At 30.6% G+C, this 26,217-nt stretch overlaps 1 protein-coding gene across 2 annotated transcripts in view; it reads left to right on the forward strand.

The window, feature by feature from the left end:
- LOC107441952 (uncharacterized) overlaps positions 1–26,217 on the forward strand; it is a 333,761-nt gene that overhangs the window by 254,058 nt on the left and 53,486 nt on the right. The window contains exons 3-4 of one of the 2 annotated variants that reach the window (XM_043044432.2): positions 898–957; positions 7,735–7,868. In XM_043044432.2, coding sequence (XP_042900366.1) covers positions 898–957; positions 7,735–7,868 — 194 coding nt within the window. The remainder of the gene's footprint in view (positions 1–897; positions 958–7,734; positions 7,869–26,217) is intronic. The other variant, XM_043044433.2, reaches the window with a different exon arrangement.

Consider the following 26,217-nt stretch of genomic DNA (forward strand, 5'->3'; position numbering starts at 1 on the left):
CAGACATTATCTCTCATTGCGCATGCGTTAATAACGTAAACAAATATTTATTTTGAATTTGTATTGATTTTGTTATTGTCGACCAGTGTTTTAGAGAACAAATAATGACTTTGTCCAAGAAAAAACACATTACAGCTGAGTTAAATGAAGAGTGCTATGTTTAATGAAGAAGCTATGTTTAATGTCAAAATCAAAATCTTGACTGATTTCAATGTGCTGTTGGATGTTGTCCGCCATTGCTTCTGTGATTAACGTCACGTTGTAATCCAACTGCAGTTGAGTTTGACGGCAATTGTAGTTCAAGATGAGCGTTCGATGACGTATACTATCAAACTTACAAATGGACCAATCAGAGGTTAGCGCTGATTTCCAGCTGACGGCGTCTTGTCCTAAGAAACCAGGCCTTAAGAGAGGTTTTGATTGTGTCTCTTAAAACTTTCTGCAACATGAAGTCTATGGAAAAAATTCCCTGCCTCCCAAAAGTGGTCGCTACATAGAGGTCGCTACGCAGTCTATACTGGAGGTTTCACTGTACCTTGTTTTTTCTCTCCTGCTATCTGTACACCCACAGAGATTTATGAAATCATGAAAGGGAATTCCCCGATAAAGCAGACCCCTTACGGGCTTCAAATATGTTGAGTACAGTTACAGTTCAATACAGTGTTATTAATCTGCTAAAGGTAGCTCTTGTAAAACACCTATATTAAAAAAAAGTTTAAATGGAAAATAATGTTTGGCACTTACCGATTAAGTAAGGAAAATTAGATCGATGCTATAAAAAATTTAAAGACCAGATGAAGTAAGGAAATATTATAATGTATGAAATTCCCTTATTTTGTTTTTATTTTTTAGTTATTTTTAGAAGATAATCGTTATTGTCTGTTTTTTTTATTTCAGCCCCAAAGTGATAGTCTATCCTTAAAGTCCTCTAGGAACTTCAAACCAGGAAAATATTCGGTAAGACTATCGGAATTTTTTTCAAATTTTTTTTTAGTTCTTTTTTTTTATATAAATTTCTAGCTCACTTCGCTTGCCAACCACCGTATTTGATTCTCATTCATCATTGTATTTTCATCTTAAACGTCAATATTTTTCACAAAAACAACAGAACATTTTGACTCCAAAGGATACAATTATTATAGCTTTATGTTAGAACATTTTGTTAATGTGTTTAATAGACAATTAACTAGTTTTGAAAAATAATAATCTGTACTGTCAAAATAATATGCCTAAGGAATACAGATACATGTGAGATTCAATATGAAGAGATAAATAAGAAGTCATTTTATTAGTTGAACAGACTTCAAATAAGGAACGGTTTTTATCGTTATTCATTGAATTATTTTTTTTTTTAAACTTTCACTGTGAATGTTAAGATTTATATCTGGCTGCATGTAGTCTCTCTCTTTTTCTACTTTTGATTGAACTTTAGGAAATAAATAAAAATCTCATTGGGAGAAAATGAATTTTCTACAATATATAAATAGTCAATATTTAAAGCAAAAAAACTTAAGGAAAATAACGAAAAAGCATTCAAATTAGCAATAACCTTCGAACACATAGGAATTTCGGAAAAAAAACTCTCTTTAAAAATTATAATACAAAATAGTCCTGCGAGCGCTTCAAGGGCTTAAATGCCCCCACCCCCTAAATTAAGGGCGTTTATATACCTGTTATACCTAGAAAAGTCAGACAAAATTTTTTACGGAAATTGAGTGGGTATCCTGTCACTCCTTAAATGTTCAAAGACTTCCTTAATTATAAAATGTATCCTCACTTGACTAAAAATTTCCTTGATTACACCCTTCCTATAATATTAACTAACTTTGTAAGTTAAACTTTAAAATTCCTCCTTAAATATTAAAGGACCTCCTTATTATTAAATCGAAAAATCTTTCTTAATTATTGAAATTCAAACTGATTGGCGTGGGAACCAATCTTTGCTTCACTTAAAAAAGGACGACGCTGTTAATAAAACGGAAGCATTCTTATGCAGTCCTATAATTGAATGATATATTCCATGAGAATCCTTCGGTAGTTATTAATTTATTTATATATCTACAATAAGAACAGTTTTAAAGCTATAGATTATATTATGATCGATGATATCGCAATCTTTATTGTCTACTATAAATACTGAACGTGTCAAGTAACAACTATTCAAAGCGATAACATTTCAATCATTATCAATAACGATTAAAATCGAATACTTAAATTTCTGAGTTTTAACGAAAAAGATAATTATCGAATGCTATATTATTGTTAGTGTTGATAAATCTTATTTGGTTATTATTTAGCTTTTGTTAAATAGTATTTTATTTGGCTTTAGTTATTCTCCAATGTAAGAATGACGTAAATTAGTTTACCTGAAAAATATCGTGAAAATTAATATTTTTCTAACGGTATATCAAATTATTAAAAATCCGATGTCACCCAGAACTAATCGAATTCTTTAATTTCTAAGTTTTAACGAAAAGGATAATTATCGAATGTGATAGTATTAGTGTTGAAAAATTTTATTTCATTATTATTTGGCTTTTGTTAAATATTATTATATTTGACTTTGGTTAAATATTAATCTATGTAAGAACTATGCAAATTTGTTTACTTTAAAAATATCCTGAATATTTGTATTTTTCTAACGATATATCAAATTATTAAAAATCGGAATCGATGTCACCCGGAACTGATTGTGAATTTGGTGATAAAATTTTACTTTTGAATAACGAAATTTGTGATTAATGTAAAACGAACACAAATTAGTTATTGGGAAAATATCGAAATACATCGGAAATATCGATATATCTTGACAGTGTATCGTAATACTAAAATTCCGATGTATCCCAACACTAATCGAGCAAATGTTATTAGAAATAACATTAAATCAGACGTCAACGGAGCGTGAAACTCCTTTTAAAAATGAGCAAATCAGTGAAAATAAATTAAAAAGGGGGCGTATAATGAAATGTACCTTACCGAGTTTTATTTGTTCGAGATCTTCAGTGACAAAGAAAATGGATGAATTGGAAGAAGGGGGGCAATAATACAAATAATAAATTAGAAGTGAGATGAGAAAGTGCATAGAAATGTTTGTCATACTTTTGAAATGAAATGGAAATACCATTATTCTCGAACCCAGACTCCTGCGGCTTGAAGCATCATTAATTTGGAAAGATCTCTGGATACGAGAATAGCGGCCCACTTGGAGGGTTGGGTCGTCGCAAAAACCTAGAATACAAATGGATTAATTGAGATTGGATGTCCCGGTGAATTGGATTTCATAAAAGTTTGAATGCAAAAAATTGTGTGCTTGGAAAAGTTCATTTGTGGGTGGAAGTTTAGAATGATATTAGATGAATAAAAATTAATTTTGCATGTTTGAGATTGATTAAATATTATATATCACTACGGAAAATTTTCTGTTTATTAATCCGCTTCTAATTTTAGAAAAATGTATCCATATATTTTAAAAAATATTTTAAGGATTAATATAGGCATTAGGTTTTTAATACTAGATTATTTCATATATTTTGTCTATCCATGTATACCTTCGTTTGTTAATAAGTTCTTATTTTAGGAAAATTTATAATTACTTAATTAATTTTTTTTTCTGTTCAATCTATGAAGGGGTTAGAATAACCTTCTATAACATTCCTAAACAAATTTGATTTTTACTAGTGGTCAACATCTGAAATAGACATGTATTGAACTTAAAAGGTTGGTCAACCTGACCGATTCACTGTAGCTTATAGTTACAATTTTGGTTTCTATGTTTATGTAATTCCAAGCTAAATAAAAGATATGAGAAAAAAATTGGGTTAATTTTTTGTCACCTTTTAATTTAACTTTAAAAGAAGGAAAAAAAATTCCATACAAACAAAATCTATTTTCTAATATTCCTATTTTAGAATCATCCTATGCTATAGCACAATCAAATTACAAAAGAGAGAAAAATCTTTAAAAAAAATTACTAAAAATAAAAGAACAAGCAATTGTAAATAGAAACCGAATAGAAAATATTTCAAAATCCCTCATAATGAAAATGCCATTCCTCATTTGAACCCAGGTGGCAAGATAGGCACACGGGGCACAATAATAACCCCGAAAGTGGCGTCCTCACCGCGAGAAAAGATACTTTTCCTGCAAGTTAATGTATTCAAACAAGAAAATCTTCATTCTATTTTCTTCTTTTACTTTGAAAGCAGTAGATACTTTCCCCGGAAACCTCCAGAAAAAAACTGGAGAAGGGGGAAAAAGAAAAGCCCAGATAGTGCATCACTTGGAATTTTCGCCTAATCAAATTTTGTCTTTTGAGTTCACAACGAATTTCTTCTTCCATCTTTCAAGTATCATTATCAGCCTTTATAAACGTGTTACGGGAGAATAGGCTAGGGCTATAGCCCGTCTTTTTATCCCCCATGGGGGACCTAAGAGCGCGTGCGATGAATATGGAATCACCTTGTTCCATTGTTTGGGGGGCATCGTCTATATGGCTCTCCATGAGCAAGCCGAATGCCGTGATTACCGTTATATTGGTGTAGACACCTTCTTTTTTTTTTTAAAAAAAAAGCAACGTATTCCTTTTTAGTCAACGTCGGGTGGGCAAGGAGATGCAATTGGGTGGGCAAGGAGGGGTACACACTTTTTTTTTCTTTCAATAGTGCTAGCTTCAAGCACCTTTTCGAAAAGGGATGGGTGTAGTGAAATTCAATTCTGATGCGGTGTTATTGATGCTAGTGAGTTTAGGCGGGGGTGGGCCTATTATATGCCAAAGAAAATTGAGGAGGGAATGATTAGGAAGATGGTGTCTGTCTTGTCTGTGAATGACTTGGCTTCTCAACTTCAGGGGGAGCGGACGAGACACTTTCGTCGACTGTGCCACGCGTAGTTATTCATGCCATACTCATATCAATTTTCATAAATTTGCATACTTGAAGATCCTAATCTTTTCTCTTTTGAGTGTTATTCGACGAAAGCTATCTTTCTACTGGAGAAATAGATGCTTGAAGAAGTATCATTAATACTTTTTATCCCCAGCGTTGCATGGAACATAAATCTTTACATCGATTTGACATTTTTTTGTGTGTGTTTTGTGATAGCAGTCTGTAACGTGGTTGCTCAGATTCTCGGCTTGCAGATCAGAATCTAAATATGAGTGTTTTATGTTAGGTTGTAGAAAGGAAGTATTTGATATTGAGCTGAAATTTTTAAAATGCTGTGTCAAGCATTAGTCAAAGAAGCATTACAAACAAGCATTATAAGGAAGACTACATAAAGCATCGCCTTAACCTATCCTTCAGTGTCTTGGATTTACAAAGAAAGATTTACTAGCAGGTACCTAGATAACAATTAATGAATAAAAAATAAATAAAAAGTGCATTTGAGTATTTGGCGTTGAAATGAAATCCATAAAATTATATGTCGAAGAAACATTATGAACAAATGTTATAAAGAAGACTACATAAAGCATCGCCTGAACATATCTTGCAGTGTCTTGGATTTACAAAGAACGATTTAATAGCAGATCTCTAGATAATAATAATAAATAAATAAATATAATAAAAACGGTATTTGGTGTTGAGTTGTAATCATTAAAATGCTGTGTTATGCATCAGTCAAAGAAACTTTATAAAGAAGAATATATAAAGTATCTCCGGAACATATCCCACAGACTTACAAAGGAAGATTTAATAGCAGATTCCTTGACTCTAATCAATTTCATCAGCGTCAACAAACTAATGGAGCTAATCTGACTTGTGTCAGTTGGCTCAAAGGATTAGAAACAGTGTTAAATGTCGATGTGTCCAGTTGAAGCCTTCAATCACTGTCAGCAATTCGCTGATTCCCAACATTCACTCTCAGAAAAAATTGGTTCAACTTCGAGTAATAATATCGGTACCTTGAACAATAATACTATTTGAATTTGCTACAAGGTATTATTTTTAATCTAGATTTCTTTAAAATTAAGCCATAATGTTCCATGAATTATTTTAAAGATTTACTTGCACATTAATGGGGCTCATATTGGCGCCATATTGAGGTTTCTACGAATTTAAACGTACTACAGTTTAACGCGCCTCTAACTGATCACGACACTCGCCTCAGACCTGGGACCCATGTTTCAATCGCGATATCGATTGTTTCCTACTCTACTCTCAGTATGAACGAATCACAGTGCTGATGTAAAATATTCTCAGTGGTAAATGGATCAAAGGACGAGAATCCAATTGTTGTTGAGCTGAACATGGAATGTTAGTTGCTTATCTTTCTCAGTCTAAAGAAATGTGGAATAGTCTTTCTTGAAAAGTTTAGTGATATATAAGATATGTTTTTTCCTTTTTTAAAAAAAGACCAGTTGTCTTCAGGGTTGGGTTGTAGATTTGGCGATTGCAGAATGAAACATCAATTGCCAAATATTTAATATATAGCCCGGATTTTAATCAGAGTTTTAAAATAAACAGTCCACTCGCCAAGGAACAGAACTCGGTTCTTTCTCAAGTGGAAATCTAAATTGGCATTCCGTCTTTAGTTAATCCTTTGACGCAGATGGGACACTGGTGTCCATTTTATATACTTTTTTTTCTGACGCTCAAATTACAAGCAGAAATATATTTCGGTATTTTGTTTATTTATAAGAAACAGTCTTATACTTTTCTGAAATAAATCTATTAGATTATCGGAATTATATTTGTACTAAAGTCTAAAATCTAAAAAAGGATAAAAAAAAATTTTTTTTCATTCCTATTTAAAAGATTATCAATAATTGATTTTGTAAATTAAAGAAATTTCAATGATAAATGACTGTTTTTCTTAGATATAAATAACAAACTTGGAAAATTATTGTTTGGAAGTGAACCTTGTTTGGAAGATTTTACCTTCGATGCAAAACAAGACATCGGTGTTTCGTGCTGTATTTCATAACCATAAATTATTAAAATGCTAAACATAATATTTTTTAAATAAAATTTTACCTTCATAGGATTAAAAATTTAAACTTATTTTGAGATTAATGTTTATAATTGTATATTTTAAACCATTTTTATACGATCCATACATTACTATAAGGAAAAAACACACCAAGTATGATATTATTATGTAACTTGCGGTGATAGTAGTTATTGACCGTGCCAACCTTCTTCTACAAATGGTATTCTAAGATTGAATTGAGTTAGTATGTCTTATATACTAGTGAAGTGATGTTTAATAATTGTAGTGGTAATTACGCCGCAATACTTCTCCACCAGAATTTTATTTGGGATGGAGTTCGATAAACGGATACCGCTAGTTGTCGTATTTGCAAAAGATTTGGAGAGGTGTATTATGTTCACCGGGTTTTGAGAGTTTGTCATGAGAGCTGTATTAAGTTCACGGCTGTCGGTGGTTTCTCATGGGTTGCTTTTAGCAGTCGAGTGTGTGCAGGATCCCGTTGTGTGTAATAGAGACTGAGTAGCAACAGCGTGAGGAGGACAATGACGCAGTCGCAGATAGCGGGTCAACATTTCAATGTGTACCATCCGTCGAATTAGGCGTGTCCATATCACATCCTGCGGTCACCATTGTGGGGAAAGAGCATTCGACTATGCCAACATGTTAGCATGACTTATATACTAGTGAATCGATGTTTAATAATCGTAGTGGTAGTTACGCCAAAAACTATATTTTAAAAAATGGACCTTTTTCAATTTAATGTTTCGGTCTATTTTCCTATAAAATTAATTTCTGCTTATATTTCAGCCGTCCAGCTGTCTCAGTGACCACGAAGAAGAAAGTATATATTGTGTGTACGAAGTTCCTCCTAATTTCTCTTCCGAAAACCCGTCCTCCAATATAGATACTCCAGATCCCCTTAGGACAACTAGGCCACAAAGGTAAGCAACATTTTCATTTTATTTAATAGTCCCACTCACTGACACTCGCCAATTCCGATAAATGCCTCACTATAATTCATTTTTCTTGTCAAATTAATGTAATTTTCACCAAAAATAATAATTGTAATAACATTAGACACCAATTTAAATAACTTTATCTTAAAATGTAACGTAGAAGTAGGTAAGGGAATTGTTTTTTTATTATTATTATTCAAAACTCTTAATTTAGAATACAAACAAAATCAAAAGCGTAATAATAACAGTACTACTTCCACTTAGTAGGAATAACATTTACCATGACGCAATGTTAAATTCTATGCCACTATCCACATAAATGCCACTATCCACATAAATCAATTATTAATCAAAACTCGAATATCAATTACTTTTCTTTATAATGCAATAAAATCTGGCGAGCAGCTATTTAAACGATCAAATACTTCGTTTGTTTATTTGTGGCTTGAAGTTAGGCTCGCAGAAAATGCCGTTCATGGGTTAAATTTAGTAGGAATAACACAACCTGTGACGTAGGCTATAGTATACCCAATTAGGGATACAAAATTATATTTATAGGAAAACAATAACTTATATAAATTTTATGCTGATGACAACCAAACCAATATGAAAATTAACGTGGTAAAAATGTGATTTTCCGGCCCATAAAATGGCCGACAAGAGTGAAAAACTGCGGACACCCTCTTTAGATTATTATATATAGTTAGATTTACTTTATTTACTTTTACAACTGTGAAAAATTAAATCTCACAAGCAATGTCACTATTTTAATTGGAAAAAAAATCAGTTTTAAAGATCCGTGAACAACATAAGTACTCTGGGTACAGAATTTGAGATGGATCTTTCTCTGGTTCAGATCATAATTACGATCTGTGGATGAATGAATGGGTCCGCCCTATAAATGAGTGTGACGTATAGCAGAAATCAAATTCTTGACCATAGATGGCGCCACTGAACAGGAACCATTACACATCTTACCTTAATGGTCTACGACGACAACAACAATCGTTTCATCAAATATGGTTCAGTTTGGGACTTTGTAAAGACAGCAACAAATTTGTGTTTAAGAGTATATTACGTTAAGCTGTAAATATGTCCGGCTCTTTATAAATGTTACTTACATCTAACAATAAGGCAAGTAAATTTTAAAAAAATCGTCCATGTTTTTTAATGTGTCTGATATTTTTTAGAAATTGGAGTATCATTACTCAATCTTGCTAGTTTTGCTTAGACTTATTGCTTAGACCTTTAAAAAAATATTTACAATAAGTCTTAAGATAGCTGCTGTGTCTCAGGAGTTAGACCGTTGGCCTCCCAGTGAGGTAGCCTGGGTTCGAATCTCAACGATGACTGGAATATTAGAATTCTGCTCCCGATTCGTATCGTCGACAATGCTGCCGTAAAATATCCTCATGGGTAGATGGATCATGAGGGTATGAATTCCCTTGGTGTCGGGTTAACCGTCGAAGACATTCGTGGTTTTCCACTCCATGTAATGCAAATGCGGGTAAAAAATCCCCACAAAGGCTAGTTTTTCATATTGTTTGATCCAGGAGTTCCCTTGTCTTCTAGATTGGGTTCAAAATTAGAAGAGTACAGAGTTGAACAATGATGGTTATTTACTCAAAAATTGGATCGGCTGTTCAACAAGTTTTATAAAATAAAATGAGCCTTGGAAATGGACTCTTAGATTTTTGCGCACTGTTTGAAATAAATCAGACGCATATTGTGCAATGAAAATATTCTAATTAGCCTGAAGGTGTAGATAGACGAACTAAAATAAGTCTTAAGGGTCAGGCTTATTAGAAAAATACTGGAGACTATGCAGCCTAGCCATTGCAAAATAACACTAGCTATTTGCAATTAACCTACGTCGCATATGAAACTTATTTTGGTAAATATATTCATTTATAATAAGATATGTTTTAATAAGAGAGTTTTAAATAAGAAAATGTGTTTTTAATAAATAAAAAAATAGCTTCCTCTGTTTTTAAATTTTCTAAAACAGACGCTTCTAAACTAACAGTCTACGAAGCTCTTTAATTAATATCTGTTTTGAAGTAAAATAACTGCCAAATTTGATTAATGCTTATTCAAATTTTAAACAATAATAATTCAAAAAATTTCTTCTTTTACTTATTTTAAAATAGCAACGGAATCAACCAAAGAAGTGATGAGACAGCGGTAAAAAAATTTAAAAAAAAACAAAATTTCCAGTGAATTCAAAAATAAATAATAAAACAAATTTCAACTCTCTGAACGAGCTTAATTAACTCTGAATCTTTCTTAAGAAATTTTAAAACAGCCATTAATTCAATTTCATCAGGAAAATTATCACACTATGAATTTATTTAGTATGTACACTACTTTTACGTACAATTCACTTTTTAATAAAAAATTGATATCTGCTTTTATTTTTTAAAAAAAATATTTCTCTTGAAATATTGTTCCATAAATTTAAAAGCTGTCAAAAATACCCGGGTTCTTAAAACGTCTAGACAAATCAACGTCATACTGAGAAAAAGGAAAAAAGAAGCTATTCACTCTTTAATTTTTAATTATTTTCTCTTTTACTTTCTTGTTGTTGTTAAAGTTTCCTTAATTCAATCTACATCTTTTCGTGGAATTTCTTTCTTTTTTTATTAATATTGATTATTGAACTATCCTGTTTAATAATATTTTCCTTTAAGTTTCTTTAAAAATTTTATAAATGAGTATCATCAATATTATTTATTTATTTATTTGAACATAATGAATTCCTTTTATCTGTTATCATTTGATAGGTGTTCTTTTAACAAACATAAAATCATTGATAAATCTGAGCTAGTATAATGAGTATTTTTAATATAAATAATAAAGAAGAAAAGATTTTTACTGAAATTCATTGTCTTAAGTGATTAGAATCTGCAGCGGTAATTTTTTCATTTTTACTTATTTAATAGCAACAGAATGGTATAGGTTCAAACAATACTTGCTGTTATTTGTAAACTCATTAAATCAGCGGTTCCCAATTTTTTTCAGCTACGGAACCCTTAGCGATCAAACTTCTCTTGGCGGAACCCCTGACTTATAAATAATGTTCATTAGCAAGTGCGAATATTGCTAACCAAAAATATTTAGAAACGTTTAATGTGAAAAATAAAATTTTTTCATTGTTTCATCAGCGATACTCATTAAATTTGGTTTAATGTTGAATTCGAAAGTCTAAAGCGGCTTAAAGCTTTGTATTTTCTGGCGTATACATAAATAAAATAAGCTGAATAGTTTCATGTGACATTCATAAAATTTGATTTAATGCTGAATTCGAAAGTCTGAAGCGGCTTAAAGCCTTGTATTTTCTGGCGTATACATAAATAAAATAAGCTGAATTGTTTCATCAGTGACAGTCATAAAATTTGGTTTCATGTTGAATTCGAAAGTCTAAAGCGGCTTTTAGTCTTGTATTTTTTGTCGTATATATTGTAAGAACTAGTATAACGTACTCATATTTGAGGGAACCAAAGACAACATGATTAAAATCAGAGGAGGAAAATAAAAGATCAGTCACAAAACTGGAACTCGACAATATAAATAAAATTGAATTAAATAATCTGAATTTTTTCTGCAGTGTCAGTCATAAAATTTGGTTTTATGTTGAATTCGAAAGTCTAACGCGGCTTTTAGTCTTGTATTTTTTGTCGTATATGTAAATGAAATTGAATAAAATAATCTGAATGATGGTTTTTGGAAAAGAACTGTTTAAGAAATGAAAATTGAGTTAATTTCAAATCAAACTGAACATCAATTTTTAACAATATTATAGCTTGCACAAAATAAACAAAAAGTAAAGTGCAAAACGCTGCAAAATCGCTAGGAGTATCCTTATATAAAATTATTTGGGCAACTGGCAAATTTTGCTTTTAAATGGAAAAAGGAAATGGTTGATAAATCAGTTTTCATTTCTATTTCCACGTTTTTAAAATACATTGAAACTTTAAAATTTGGTGAAATAACTGATAAAGTCTATTTAATGCACACTGATTTGAAAAACGTTTACGATTTACTCAAAACTTCTTAGGAATTTTTAAATATGTGCGAAATTTTCGTGCGCTGCAACTCATTTCTAAACTTTTGCTGAACATCACTGCAAAGGCAGTGTATGAACTGTTGATTTAACAATAAAATCCAATTAAAGAATAAAAACAAACATTGCCAACGGCTATCCATGTTCAACAAGATAAAAATCTTTATTTTTCACATGTTAGTTTTTCTATGGGCAAAGAGTGTTAACAACACTAACAACCATCTGGCTTTCTTTTTTTTCTCTTGTATCCTTGAAGTATTATTTTTTTTACTCTATAAAGAGCCAAGCAAAAAGGGCAAACAGACGAAGAAGCACTCGAAACTTCATGGTGCAATGAACAAGTTACATAAACCACTGATGTGTTTCATTTCCTAATCTTAGCACGCCCCCCCCCTCCCCAAAAGCAGCCTATAGTACACCCTAAAGAAAATGACTTTTTAGGATGGAACTCTTAATGAAGTTCCCTTCTTTTGTAATTCTTTTTTCCTTTATATATTCTTTTCTTTTGTTTAAGTACACCCAATCAAGAATTCCACTCTCTCAAACACCTCGTTTCCAAGTCTTGGATTACAACGTAGAAAATAATTTGTCTTAGATTTCAAGTTGATGAATCTTCTGAAGCGTTTACATAGTTGATGGCGTTCGTAAAAACAAACTGAATTTTTACCGTTAGTTTTCCTAGTTAGTTTTTTAAATCAATTTACGTGCTCTTTCGTATTTCTCAATTATTGTTGATAAGTTCATAATTAGTGAAAAGTTTAGCGGATGAAAGTTCAAAATGTCATTTTGATAAATTACCTTGAAAGCTCATTCATTGATAATTTGAAATAAAGATTAAGCCTTGCCTTCATTTTTTGTCAAAACCCTACCATTGACGAATTCTATACATAATTCAAACTGTCTTATGCTTCTTCTATGCATAATTGTAAAATGACTCCAACTTCAATATTCAACAAATTTATCCATCCTTCGTAACGTTTAGTGTGCGTTGATCTATACGTTATATTAGCTGTAAAACATGACGTTTAACAACGTAACGTTATTTACAACATTATCGTTGTAAACAAAAACATATGTATCCGTATGTATACAACATACATAAGTATGCATAGGTATGCGAGCGTATGCATATTTTTGTGTACAAACGTATGTATACAACAACTCATGTATACGTTATACCAGTTGTATTTACTAGATGTAAAAAGACATGAATTGTAACAAAAAGTTCCATCAAATTTACCTAACACTTGTAGCAAACTGTTTGTCTGTTACATACAAACTGTTTGTAAAATTGTAAAACGCGTTAGGTTTAGACATTCAAGAAATTTAATGCCTTTTCTATGTTTAAAACAATTTCATTAGCAATAATAACTATCAGACTGACCTATGCACTTTTTATGTGTAGTAATTGTATAACGACTTTAACTGATTAAACAAATTTAAGCATTTTCTATCTATATCAATTGCAAAATGAAGCAAAGATCATCATACTTACTGCTTTTTTCATGCATATCAATGGTGAAACGGTTTCAAATGCAATATTGACGAATTTTTCTTAATATAATCTTTATAAAGCGACTTCAGTTGCAACATTCATTAAATGTCTTTAAACATTCCCTATGTATATAAGTTGTAAAGCGACTTCAATTTCAAGATTCATCAAATTTATCTGTACATTTCCTGCGTATACCGGAGTTAAGCGACTTCAATTGCAACACATATCAAACTTTTAAATAAATTTTTGTTCACCTCAAAAATTATTATTAGAATTTAATAAATAACAAATAAGCCAGAAATCACACAAGCAAGAAACATTCGATCTTAAATTCTATTGCATAATAGTAATTAAGTTTACATACAAGTGGGTCTGACATTTCGAAGTAGTTATACTTTAAAAACATACATGAGTATGCATGCGTATACCCCGTATCGATACATACATCGTATAAATATGTGTGTATACAAACGTATGTATACAACAACACATGTATACGTTATACCAGTTGTATATACTGGGTGTAAAAGGACATTAACAAAATGTTCCTTCAGACTTACCTACGTTGTTTCTATCCATTCATTGTAAAATGTATTTGGCTTAGACATTCAAAAAACTTTATGTATTTTCTGTATTTACTAGTTTTAAATCAACTTCATTAGCAATAATAGTCATCAAACGTAACTGCACAATTTTTATGTATAGTAGTTGTATGACAACTTAAGCTTCAACTTTGATCAATCTAAGCATTTTCTTGTGAAATGACTCAACGTGAAATGACTCAACACACACTATTTGATACCTACAGTTAACGAACGTTTTTTATCCAGCGATTTTTACTTTAATCAGTTCTTAACTTCCCATGGTGTATTTGACGATCACCAAGCTAGGATGTTTCAAAAATCCTCCGCGTGCAAATATTGCGGTCACTATCAGACTATTAAACATCTGATGCTTGACTGTCAAAAATTTGCAACCATTAGGGGAAATAGTTTTGACAGAAGAGGCGACATAAGATCTTGGTGCAGGGCTAATAAACAGAGGTAAATTATTAAAGACATCATTAAACACACCCTGGAGGACGCACTCGCCCCTGATCCGCTCTACACGAACTAAACTCAATCCTGGTTGTCCCGCTTCCCGTTATTTTGACAATGTTTTGTTGTTTTATCTATCTCATTCGCTTTTTAATTCTGTTTTAATCTATTTATTCACTACATTGTGCTTTTTAATTGGCTTATTTACATTGCCTTTCCTTGCTTTGCAAATTTTAGCGTCGCCTTTTAATTGTATTTGATAATTGTTTGTTTTACCACTTTACATCTTTACCTCCTTTTGTTTTACATTTGAGATTTTCTTGGCTCCTTACGCCTTGTTCTTCTGTCTTATCTGTTGTTAATTTGTCATCGACTGTATTGGTTCTTTGACCTATATTAACTTGGGACCTCCGTTTACCTGTGACCTTTTAATGTTTTCTTATGTTCACTTCAGGTACACGTTTTTTTTAATGGTTCACTTTATGTTTTACTGTTCTTGAATACATCAACAGTTTATACTTTGTGTCATTTATATCCTGTCACAATGTTAATGATCGCTTTGGTTTAGCGACCCAACTTACTCTGTGTTATTACTCGTTTTAATCCTATGTACTGCCTGCACATGATGCATTGTATGTCATACTGTACTTTCCTGCGATGTGTTGTAAAATTATTTCATTTGTGTCCTTGGCTGACTATAAGGGAGGTCCCGTCGGCTTCGGCACTATAAGGCGGGACTCTCGGAGCATTTTAATTATTTTACTGCTGTTGCCTTCAGACTCTGTAATGTTTTCGTATTTTTGCACTTTTTGTATTTTATGTACTTTTCTGTTTTTCTTGATTTTAATAAACATTTACCCGTATGCCCTAAATTGGGGCAGGTCGGGGTAAATATTTCATTCATCAAATGTATCTATACATTTCTTATGTACAACAATTGTGGGACAGAGCGCTCGGCCTTTCAATGTGGTGGCTCTGGTTCGAATCCCAGCAACGGTTGGTCGAAACGAATTCAGCACCCGGCTCGCCCCGACCCCAGTGCTGAGGTAAAGTATCTTCAGTGGTAGACGGATCATGGGTTAGAGTGTCCTCTCCGTCAGGTTAACCATGGAAGGATTGCGTGGTTTTCCTCCCCAAGTGACGTAAATGCGGGTTAGTTCCATCAAAACGTCCTCCACGAAGGCAAATTTCACCCAATACTTAATCTGGGAGTTCCCTTGTCTTCTGGATTGGATTCAAAATTACGAGGCTATGGAATTGATCATAAGTAATCGTGAACTCAAAATTGGGTCGGCTGTTCAACGACGGTTATAAAATGCAAAATAAAAACTTTTGAATATTTATTTTTATTTTTATCGCAAAAAAGTTAAAAAAAAATCTTGACTATTAAATGTTATTTTGATTTTGTATTTTGATCACGATTAATATTTTATTTTTATGGAAAATAATCAAATAGCATAATAAATTGAATGGATCTTATTATATGCTTTGACATTTGTATCGGATATTATGAAAATAATGTGCTGAATTGCAAACATTTTATCATTTTAGCCAACATTTTTAATTAATATGTATGTCATCCAATCATCATGCCAGCTATCATTTTATAACCACAGCGATGACGCAATAAAAAACAGAAAAGACGGAATAAATCACATTAACAAACTCATCCCGTTTCTGTTTAGTTATTTAGTTTTCCCTATGTTAAAACAAACGAGCATTGAATGAACTGACAAATCATTCATTGCAATTATCGAAATATCGAAGGAAATCTGAGAAATATATGTTAGTAAAAAGAATGAACAACCGTATCTTGTCAGGAAAAACAAGTTTGAAGTGTCATTGTGTATTTCCGTATCTGATGAACCGTCTTTCACAACTCACTCCGTTATCTAGGAAATGCGTGACTGCTTTGACACTACAAGGAGAAATTCTATCTACCATTTCCTCCTCGATCCTGCCACACTCTCGAGTTTAAACAGAAGTCTTGTTTTGACAATAAACTAAAAGGGAATTCTTTTTTTTTTACCCTCTCTGTTCAGACTAGAGCTGAGATTTTGGTTTCACTATTATTTTATTTTAGTTTGCATCGCCAAAAACATTCTATACTCCGTTGCAAGTTAAGAAAAGACCATTGCGCTATAGGATTTGATTAATCATCCGCAACTGAATATAGCTCCGTTTTTTTAGCTATCAAATTATATAATTATGCTTTCAAAACATTATAATAGTTCGTCGAATATAAGTTTCATTCGTGCTATCTTTTATGATATATATCATATAATTATTAAAAAAGGGTCATAGTTTGTCTTACTGGAATCTTAGATTTGGCTATATATTTCGATAAATAAGGAGAACATTTTTGAAAAAAGAAAACAACTATATGACTTTGCAAGACCATCGGATTTCATTGGACCACTGAAAATGGCGTGTCTTATACTGACATGCCCTTAACAAATCAAATGCGAGATAATGAATTTTTAGTTTTCTTTCGTTGTGAAAGAAAATCGTCTGCAAGAAATAATATTTATAATTCTTTCATCGGTTTCTTTAAATGCGAACAAAAAGGCGTATATTTGTTACGATTTTTCGATATAATTTTTATTAATTCTTATTATTTGCTAATTGAATATTCAATAAGTTTTGATTTTCCTCATTTCACACGATTTAAGGAAGCAAGCAAAATAAAGGCATTGCAATGTCGTTTCAAGAGTTGACGATGTTGATATTCTGAGAGCTTGGCATACATTTGGCGTGCACTTAGATGCCAGCAGGCTCTCTCCACAGAGAGAATGGTTTTTTCTTAACTTGCAACAGAGTATGTAGCTCATTTTGGTCAGCATGGTTTTTCGAAGCTTTTCCGCCAAAAAAAATTTAAATAGGCAAAGTCTAAGTGACTTACACTTGAGGCAAAGCTATAATTTTGAATTATATATACCATCTTGGCTTTGAAGAATTATCTAGGCTTTAGAATGTACTAATAACTTATAATTTAAAAGTTAATAATTTTTTTCAGAAGTCGCCAACTTGGCGAAATTTTTCCTACTAGATGAAATGCTCAGATAATGCGGTATTGAAGCATATTTTTAATTATTAAAAATTAGGACCGCAAACGCTTTTCAGCTTCACAAACCTGCGGTTTTCTCACTATGAACGTTTTGCGCCATTTTCAGAATGAGCATAGGGAGCTATGGCTTTGGATAGGCTAAACTTCACCACCTGAGTAAATGTTGAAACTTTCAGCAGTTATGAAAATAGCTCATTATTCGCCATAAAGCATAATTTCATATGATACCGGAGACTTCAAGAAACAGCTTTAAAAGAACGCTATACCACGTGAGAAACTCTTCATGGCAAATTCTTTTACACCTTCACAAGTAACATAAAATTAAACTATAAAAAGTGAGTTCAGGCAGCCTAGATTAAACCATGAACCTACATTTGCTAAAAATATTTGTTTCAAATTATCAAAATGCAAACAAACTATGGCAGGATAACTGAGGATTATGCAATAAGGGAAAAATCCTGTCATAATTTGTTTGTATTTTGATAATTTAAAGACACTTTTTCATCATTTGAGTCTTCATGCTTTACTTTTGCTTTAAACTCACTTTTCTCTCGATTTTGAATTTTAAAATATCAACTTAGGTGAAATATAATTCGCCTGTAAAAAGTTTCTCCCGGGATATAGCCCCCTCTTAGCTTTGTCCTAGTGACATAGATGAGTTAGGCTCTTTAAAAAAAAAATATCTTTTTAGTGACTAGTTATTTTCAAAAAGCCTGTTTCACGTCCAGATTAAAATAAATTCTTCAGATTTGTAAACGTTATTTTATTATATTGTTTATCACATTTAAAAAATCGTTGAAATAAGAAACAAATTAATATTATATATCATTCCTCAGCAACGAATTCTTAGCTAATATCTAAAAAAAAAAATATTACTGAAAAAGCGATGAAAAGAGAAGTTATCTTTCTCTCTCTTTTTCTTTTCAGATTATAAAATATATCTTCTATGTTTTCTTACCAATATTTTCCGAACAGCCCACTCGAGTGAGATTTTTATTCTTTCATATTTCTTCAAACTCTCCATCTTTATCTCTTTTAGAATCTACCCTTCCTGCTTTTCGTTAGGTTTGCTGACAAATTGATTTGCCAAATTTCTACAATCAAAAGCTCTTTTTTTTCAACCTGAGGGTGTGAATTCCCTCCCACTACAACAAATTCTTTGATGATGAAGGATAATATAATTTTCTTTTTGTGGAAAAAAATATATTTTTCTTCTCCCTTAGGCTTACCTAAATTGAATTCAATGTTCCTTCCTCTCTGGGCTAATCTTAGTGAACGATTAATTATTAGATTATGTTCATTTCAATTGAAATGACGTTCGATTAATCGATTTATGTTTGCTAAAATTAGAATTATAAATGTAACATTTTTAATGCACATTTTCGGAATTTAAATTTAGTATTTGAATAGTTTTTTTAATATAAGGTCTGAGTTTCTTGATTACTTTTAAATACGTTTACAGTGATTACTTTTTACGGCAAAAGGACTTGCACTAGAATATTTAATTTAAGTTGAATTATTTGTAACATAAATTTCTCATCTAAAAACGTGTAACATATTTGAATTATTTGTTACATAAATTTCTCACCTAAAAACATGTTGAGTACTTCTCTATCTTACAAGAGGCTATTTTATGCGATAAACCTTTTGATGCAGAATTTTTCTTAAGCATATTTTTCCGAAATGTTTTATTATTTTGCATTAATTTAGTTCAAAATAAGTGGAAAATATTATTTTTAGCATTCTAATAATTAATGGTTATGAAATACAGCACGAAGCACTTCTGCGTTAAAGTCTTCCAAACACGGCTTGCTTTTCAAACAATAATTTTTCAAATTTGCACTATTATTGAAGAGAAAGTTATTCATCCTGGAAATTTCTTAAATATACAAAATTAATTATTGTTAAATTTTTGAAATGAATGAAAAAAAAATTCTAACTACTTTTTTTGCATTTTATATTTTAGTACAAATATATTTCCAAAATTCTAAGATTTTTTTAGTAACTATTAGACTGTTTTTTTTTATAATTGAAAAACACCAAATTATATTTTCGCTGGCAATTCGAACGTCAGAAAATAACCCATCTGCGCTGGTGTCCCATCTGCACCAAAGGGTTAAAAAGATCAAATGAACATTCTATTTCATAAATAACGCAAAAATAATGATCTATTAAGACATATATATGTTTATTGAAATTTTTTTTAAAAATGTATTTTAACTGAATTTTCAATTCTTAAGATACATTTTCTACAATTACTTTTTTTTAAATTTTGAATTGATTAAAAAAGATGCTTCGTTTTAGTATAGATTGTAGATTTAGATCTGTGTTTAAAAAAAGTTACTGTCGTTGTCACAAACTATTCAAAAATATACTTTCAAAACGTAAAATTTATTAGATAAAAAAAATGAAATTCTGAAGTGAGAATGTTATTTATTGGCATAATAGTTTTGAATTACGAAAAGCATTTTTTATATTTTTATTCATATATTTTTGTAGTACTTAATTTACCCTGGTAAAAACTATCACACATTATGATTTTTTGCAGCCACGTTAACATATGTATAAAAATGTGCCCCATGTCTTTTTGTTCATAGAAAACAATTGATTAGTTAAAGGAGTTGAGTTTTTCAGTTTCGCTTTTTTTTCTTTTTTTTCTTCTTTATTTTTTTAGGACACAGAAACTAATCGCAGTAGAATAACAGCTTTTTGCAAACATATGTTTGAAAATATATGTCTGTTGATACATATTTGAAAATGAGCAGGACCTTCTCTATGTTTTAATCGAATCAGTTAGAGAATAATTAAAATTCGTTTTTATGACTTTTTTCTATATTCATGCACTTAAAAACTGAAAAACTCAAATTTATAAAGAAACATGACTAAATATACAGTCTGCTTTCATGAAAAATATGGTTTATTTTAATTGGAAGAGTCGATATTAATATTTATGTAAACTTACTCATCTAAATTCTTTCAAAAAATTTTTTTCATGTGTCTTGGGTAAATAAGGGGTGTATCCCCCTTGTACCTTAAAACTTTTTCATCGAACCCGATAATAAGTTAAACAGGTAATGCTTAAATATTTGATTTAACGAATATTATTTAACATCCTGTATAAATCTTCTTTTAAAAGTAAATAATTTCCTTTAATTGATCTATTATTAATAGGAAACACAAAAATATCCAATTAGTTTTAAAGCAATCTCAATAGATTTATCAGTTGTGTCTCAAATTTCCAATTTTACTACTAAAGGTCCTCCGTGCCTTCATTTTTAAATAAGTAGATTGTGCTTTTCCTACTAATTAGCGTTCAATTTACTTAAGTAGTTTCCATAAAAGTTAATGTTTGCTTAAAATATTTAGCCTTTGGGAGAAGAATTAATATTCATTTTCGACGAAAATTAATGAAGATCACTTAAAATAAGAAACGCCCCTGGAATTCAATACTTTCTTGCTTGAAATGTTTAGAATACCTTCATTAACTCAAAAGTAATGTTGTTTCTTTTAGTGTCACTAATTAAATCCCTCTAAGATCTTCGGTGGTTTAGTGTATCTTTTGGATACCAAAATGGACTTAATTATGTTTCATATTTATTAAAATCGCTTGACTATGACAACGAATTATTAAGAAGGAAGAATAAAAATTCCTCTAAAATAAGTTTATTTCACAATTTTTCTCCTTTATTAAGAAGCCACAATTAATAAGTAAGACTTCGAGTTTGAAAGAATCTAAATTCCCTATGTTAAATTTTTCAAAAGCCCTTCTTAACCCTTTGTTTTATTCTTTAACCCCTTCTTTCTAGCTTCCGTTAAAATGAAAGGATGATGTCTCACCCTCTATTTTTCGTGCTCCTGATATTTACTGGCTGGAGAATACAAAAGTAATGCGTCAAAACGATGAAAACAATCTATTTCTTTCGCCCAGAATCTTGTTTATTTCTCAATCTATTCACCAGATGGCAGGATAAGACTATTTGTGACGCGTTTAGAGATAATTTATTTTGAACTATATGGCAGCCCTCATTAAATACGCAATCTAAAAATTTATGAATAAAAGGAATTCATATATTGTACATACACTTAGTCTTATATAACGTTCTTAAATAAAACACTTTTATGACTGATTTCTTCAAAATTATAAGATCATTAAGGAATTAAGCTTTGCTTCGTTATAACCGAGTATGTGTAAATTAAATTTTGATAGATTTCTTCGAAGATTTGAATAAAAATCGTGAATGAACAGTTTTAAAATTATTAAGCGATACCTAAGTTGCGAAACAAATATATTAATTCGAAATCCTGCATAGTTTTAAGAATGTTTTTAAGATTTTAAAAAGTCGTGCTAGAATTCAAAACTTAGCCCGAAATCTGATTTAAGAGATTGAGGAAATTTTGTTACCACTTTTTATTTTTTGAGGATCATCAAAATAAGGAATTCAAAGCTTTCATTTTTTTTTATATATAACCATCGTTGAATAGCCGACCCAATTTTGTGTTTACGACTACCGATGCTCAACTTCGTATCCTTAATTTTGAACCCAATCCAGAAGACAAGGGAGCCCCTGGATCAAGTATGGGGATAAATTTGACTTATGGAATTTCAAAGCTTGTCATTGTTAATAAAAGAGGACTAGTATTACTTTTAACAAATTAACTGGTTTTTGACCATTTTAATTTTTTTTTCTATGATTGTCATTGAATATAGATTGCGTATTGGTCAGAGTTTAATACTCGTTTTTTTTTAATCCTGATTATAAAAAAAAAATTTTACTTAATTTTTCCTAAAATTCTAAAATTATCTCTATGAAATCGTTCAATTCTCGATAGTGGATTTAAGTCTATCCAGTATCAGCTTGTCTGTGATGTAAAGGCGGTTTGTGCGCATCGTTAACCACATTTCCACCATCATGTCGGCTGTTGGAAATTATGGAGTCATAACTTCCAATCCTCTCATGACACCCAACTGCCTGTAACGGGATACTTATGCTTGCAAAAACATAAAAAAATGTTTCCAGTTTTATATTTTCCTTCACGGAAAACAACATAGCCATATAGTCTGTTTTAATAAAAAAAAATGACTATCTCAATTCAAGTATTCTTTATTAGTATTTAAATATTTAATATCGATTAATTTTTTTAAAAAATTGTTCAATCTGTTGCATGTTAAAAGAATATTATTTTAAAATATAGTTATAAATCGTAAATAATAATAAAAATATATTAAATTAAAGTCAGTGACAAAATAAAGATTTTTACAGCTATTCTAACTTATTTGTTTGTAACATGTCTCCCAACAACTGTTACTTTTTACAATCATTACGAAAGTTTCAACCCTAAATCACCCTCGATGTTCGTTTTCTAAAATAAAAATATTCCTCCCCCCATCTGCCAGGTATTCCATTCTCTCAACCTCCGTTTATTAATTAACCTCTTAATGACTGTACGTAATGAGCTGTCCTCGTGAAAGTTCGAAAAATGTTCTTCGCCTGTAATTTTTCGAATTCGAGTACCTTTTGCTCATAAAGTTAATTGAGAAAGTCAGTTCTAAATGTTTTTGACGTTCATTTTACTTAGAAAATGTTCTACTTTTATCCATTCATCTATTAATCAGAGATTCCCATTCTGTTAACTTGTGTGAAAAAGAACAGTTATTGTAAATATCGTCTGCCGAGTCGTTATTAGTTGTTTGTTGCTGCTGGTTAATGACGTCATTTCTCAAATACTCGTGGAATGTTTGCTGTTTGAATTTTTCATCAGCTTTGAACTCAAAATTTTAAAAAGACGTTTCTGTTGCAGTTTTTGCCATGGATTTGTGAGTGAAATTAAAAATTATAATTTATCTTTCTAAATTACAGGCATCTTTCAGTTTTGTCTATTAAATACAGGCGCATATTTTTGGTTTTTTAATTTCGGATCCTGCTCGGAATTTATTTATTTATGAGAATGATGAAAAGTTTATTCATCAAATGTTAGAAATATTTTATTAAAAATATTATTATTGCAAAAAAAATTCAGCAGCGTAGCAAAAAAAATTATTGAAAATCCCTTGCAATTTATTCATCAAATTTTAAAAATATTATTCTTCTACTCTTAAAAAATCACATTGATTTCGAAACATATTGAGAATGCCGTGTTCATTCATTAAATTTCTGGAAATTTCAGGAATTCTACTCAAAGTAAACTAACTAGATTTAAAAAATACAAATATAGGGAATGTTGCATAGTTTTTTTTATCAAATGTTAAGCATACAGCTTAAAATTATTCAATTCCTTAAGGAGAAAAATAAAAAAGAAATATGTGATTTCTACAGCAGTCTTAAAACAAATATTGAGAATATCACGTTGTTCATTCAAAAAATATTAAGAAAATCAAATATTGAAAATGTCGTGTCATTCATCAGATATTAGTAATTCGACACAAAATAATATAACTGTTTTTCTTTTCAAAAAGAAAAGCTACCTCAAGATTAAACAACAATCGGCTTTGATACAAATTTCAGTTGAATTCGCTTTTAATGAGCGCAAAAGGACAGCATTGACTCGTTAAAAACGGGCACTTGAAAAATCATAAAAGTGCCTACATACTTACTAAACTAGAAATATATGCTTACTTAATTTATTTTTTATTTCAGTACAGTACAAAAGAATTTAGTTAAATTGTTTTGAATTGTCTTATTATTTCTTTGTTACGTTATTGTTCTTCGGATTAGACTCGGAAAACATCTTCGACATAAAAAAGCAATTCATTGATCCGAAAAAGATCAGAAAGGAATTTTCCAAGAAGGTATCAGGCGGTGGAATTAGACAGAAATTTTCTAACTCACATATTGCTCCCTTAAACCTCAGTTTCATCTTAAAAAGTGAAATAGTGTCCAATCGACTAAACTTCATACCAACCTAATCTTTCCGATTTCTTCGTTAATACCAGATCCTAGCTAAATAAGTACTCGTAATGAGCGACAATATTTTAAAAGCGTTTTTTTTTTTTAAAAAAATGGATATTAAGCTTTTAAATAATTTTATAGTAAAAGCCACTGATGATGTAGCCCTTAAAGTAATTTTAATAATATTTATTTTATTTTAGAAAAGCTTCATAAAATAAAATTAATTAAATAAAATTAAATTAAGTAAAATTAATAAAATTCAGTGAATATTAAAATAAAATCTAAACATAAAATAAAATTTTATTTCATGACCAGTGTTGAACAGCCGTCCCAATTCTGAGTTTTGACTATCCATGTTCAACTCTGTAACCTTTTAATGTCGAACCCAGCCCAGAAGACAAAGAAACTTCTACTTCAAGCACTGTGACAAACTAGCTTTCGTGGTGGACTTTTGATGAAAATAATCCACATTTGCTTACATGGAGAAGAAAACCATGCAAATGTCCTACAATTAACCCGACTGCAAGGGAATTCTTTCACGTGATTGTCTACCACTGAAGATATTTTACGTTTAGCGCTGTGGTCAGTGTGAGTCTGAAGTAGAATTTCTATCAACCATCTTCTACTGGGAGTCGAACCTGGGCCACCTTATTGGTAGACGAGTGCTCTATCCCCTGATCCACCGCGACTCAACATTCATTTTAAGAAAAAAATATCTCATTTTGCCAGTTTTGAATGGATCACATTAACTCCTTTTTTTTTAAATATCTGATTAATAAAATAGAAAAACAATGCTCGCGATTCCATCTGTTTTTCGAAAACTTTAGAGCATACTCATTTGTAAACTAATAAACATTTATATCTGAGTCACACTCGGAAAAAAATAACTTCTAAAATGAAAGACCCTTTTTTCAACTGCAGTTCAAACATTCTTATCTACGCATATTTCAATGTTCCTTTTAGGTACATTTTATACGTTTTCTGGATCTGAACGTCTTCATGCGTTGGTTCAAATCTTTTTGTATGATACAAATATATTTTGTATTTCTTTGTTTTAATCCAAATTTTTTGTATTTCCCTTTGTAGTTCTCAGAATATTATTTAATTTAATTGATCTCATATGGACATGGCTTTAAAATCTAGCTCAAATTAAGAAAACTGTGTTTTGCAGTGTTTTTACATAATTATTTTATTAATAAGAATCTTAGTACAAATTTCCTGATTTTTTTTTCTCCTAAGATTGATAAATTAAATAAATCTAATCAATGCATATTTAATTACATTAAAAATATTCAAAATTAATAAAAAAAATCAATTTAAACAATAAACTATACTCTTTTTTTTTTAAGTTATCTCCCATACATAAATAATTATAAATATGTCTATACTTAAAGAAAAACTAAAAACTGTGTTTGATCTTTCTCAAACAATTTCTCGTATATAAATTATTATATATATATGTAATACAAAAAGTAAATACTTTTGTATTAATAAAAGAATTAAATCTCTTTCGTTTTCATAAAATGTCTTTGTTAAAGAATAAGCGTAGAGAGATTCTATTTTAGGAATTCAAGGCTGAAAACATACCATTGAAATATAAATAGATTTATATTTCAAGGGAAGAGTTATTTATAGAATCGTGCCCTTTTTCAATTCCATATAAGGAAGCAGAAATGATTTTCCTTAATGCGTAAGGATACAAGGAATGTACGAATGTGCCTTTTTACTTCAAATCTATGTTGGTATAAAACGTAAGAACGCATTGTTTTGCGTGTCCTTTTCATC

This window comes from Parasteatoda tepidariorum, chromosome 2 (assembly GCF_043381705.1).
Source record: "Parasteatoda tepidariorum isolate YZ-2023 chromosome 2, CAS_Ptep_4.0, whole genome shotgun sequence".
In the NCBI taxonomy this organism is placed as follows: domain Eukaryota; kingdom Metazoa; phylum Arthropoda; class Arachnida; order Araneae; family Theridiidae; genus Parasteatoda; species Parasteatoda tepidariorum.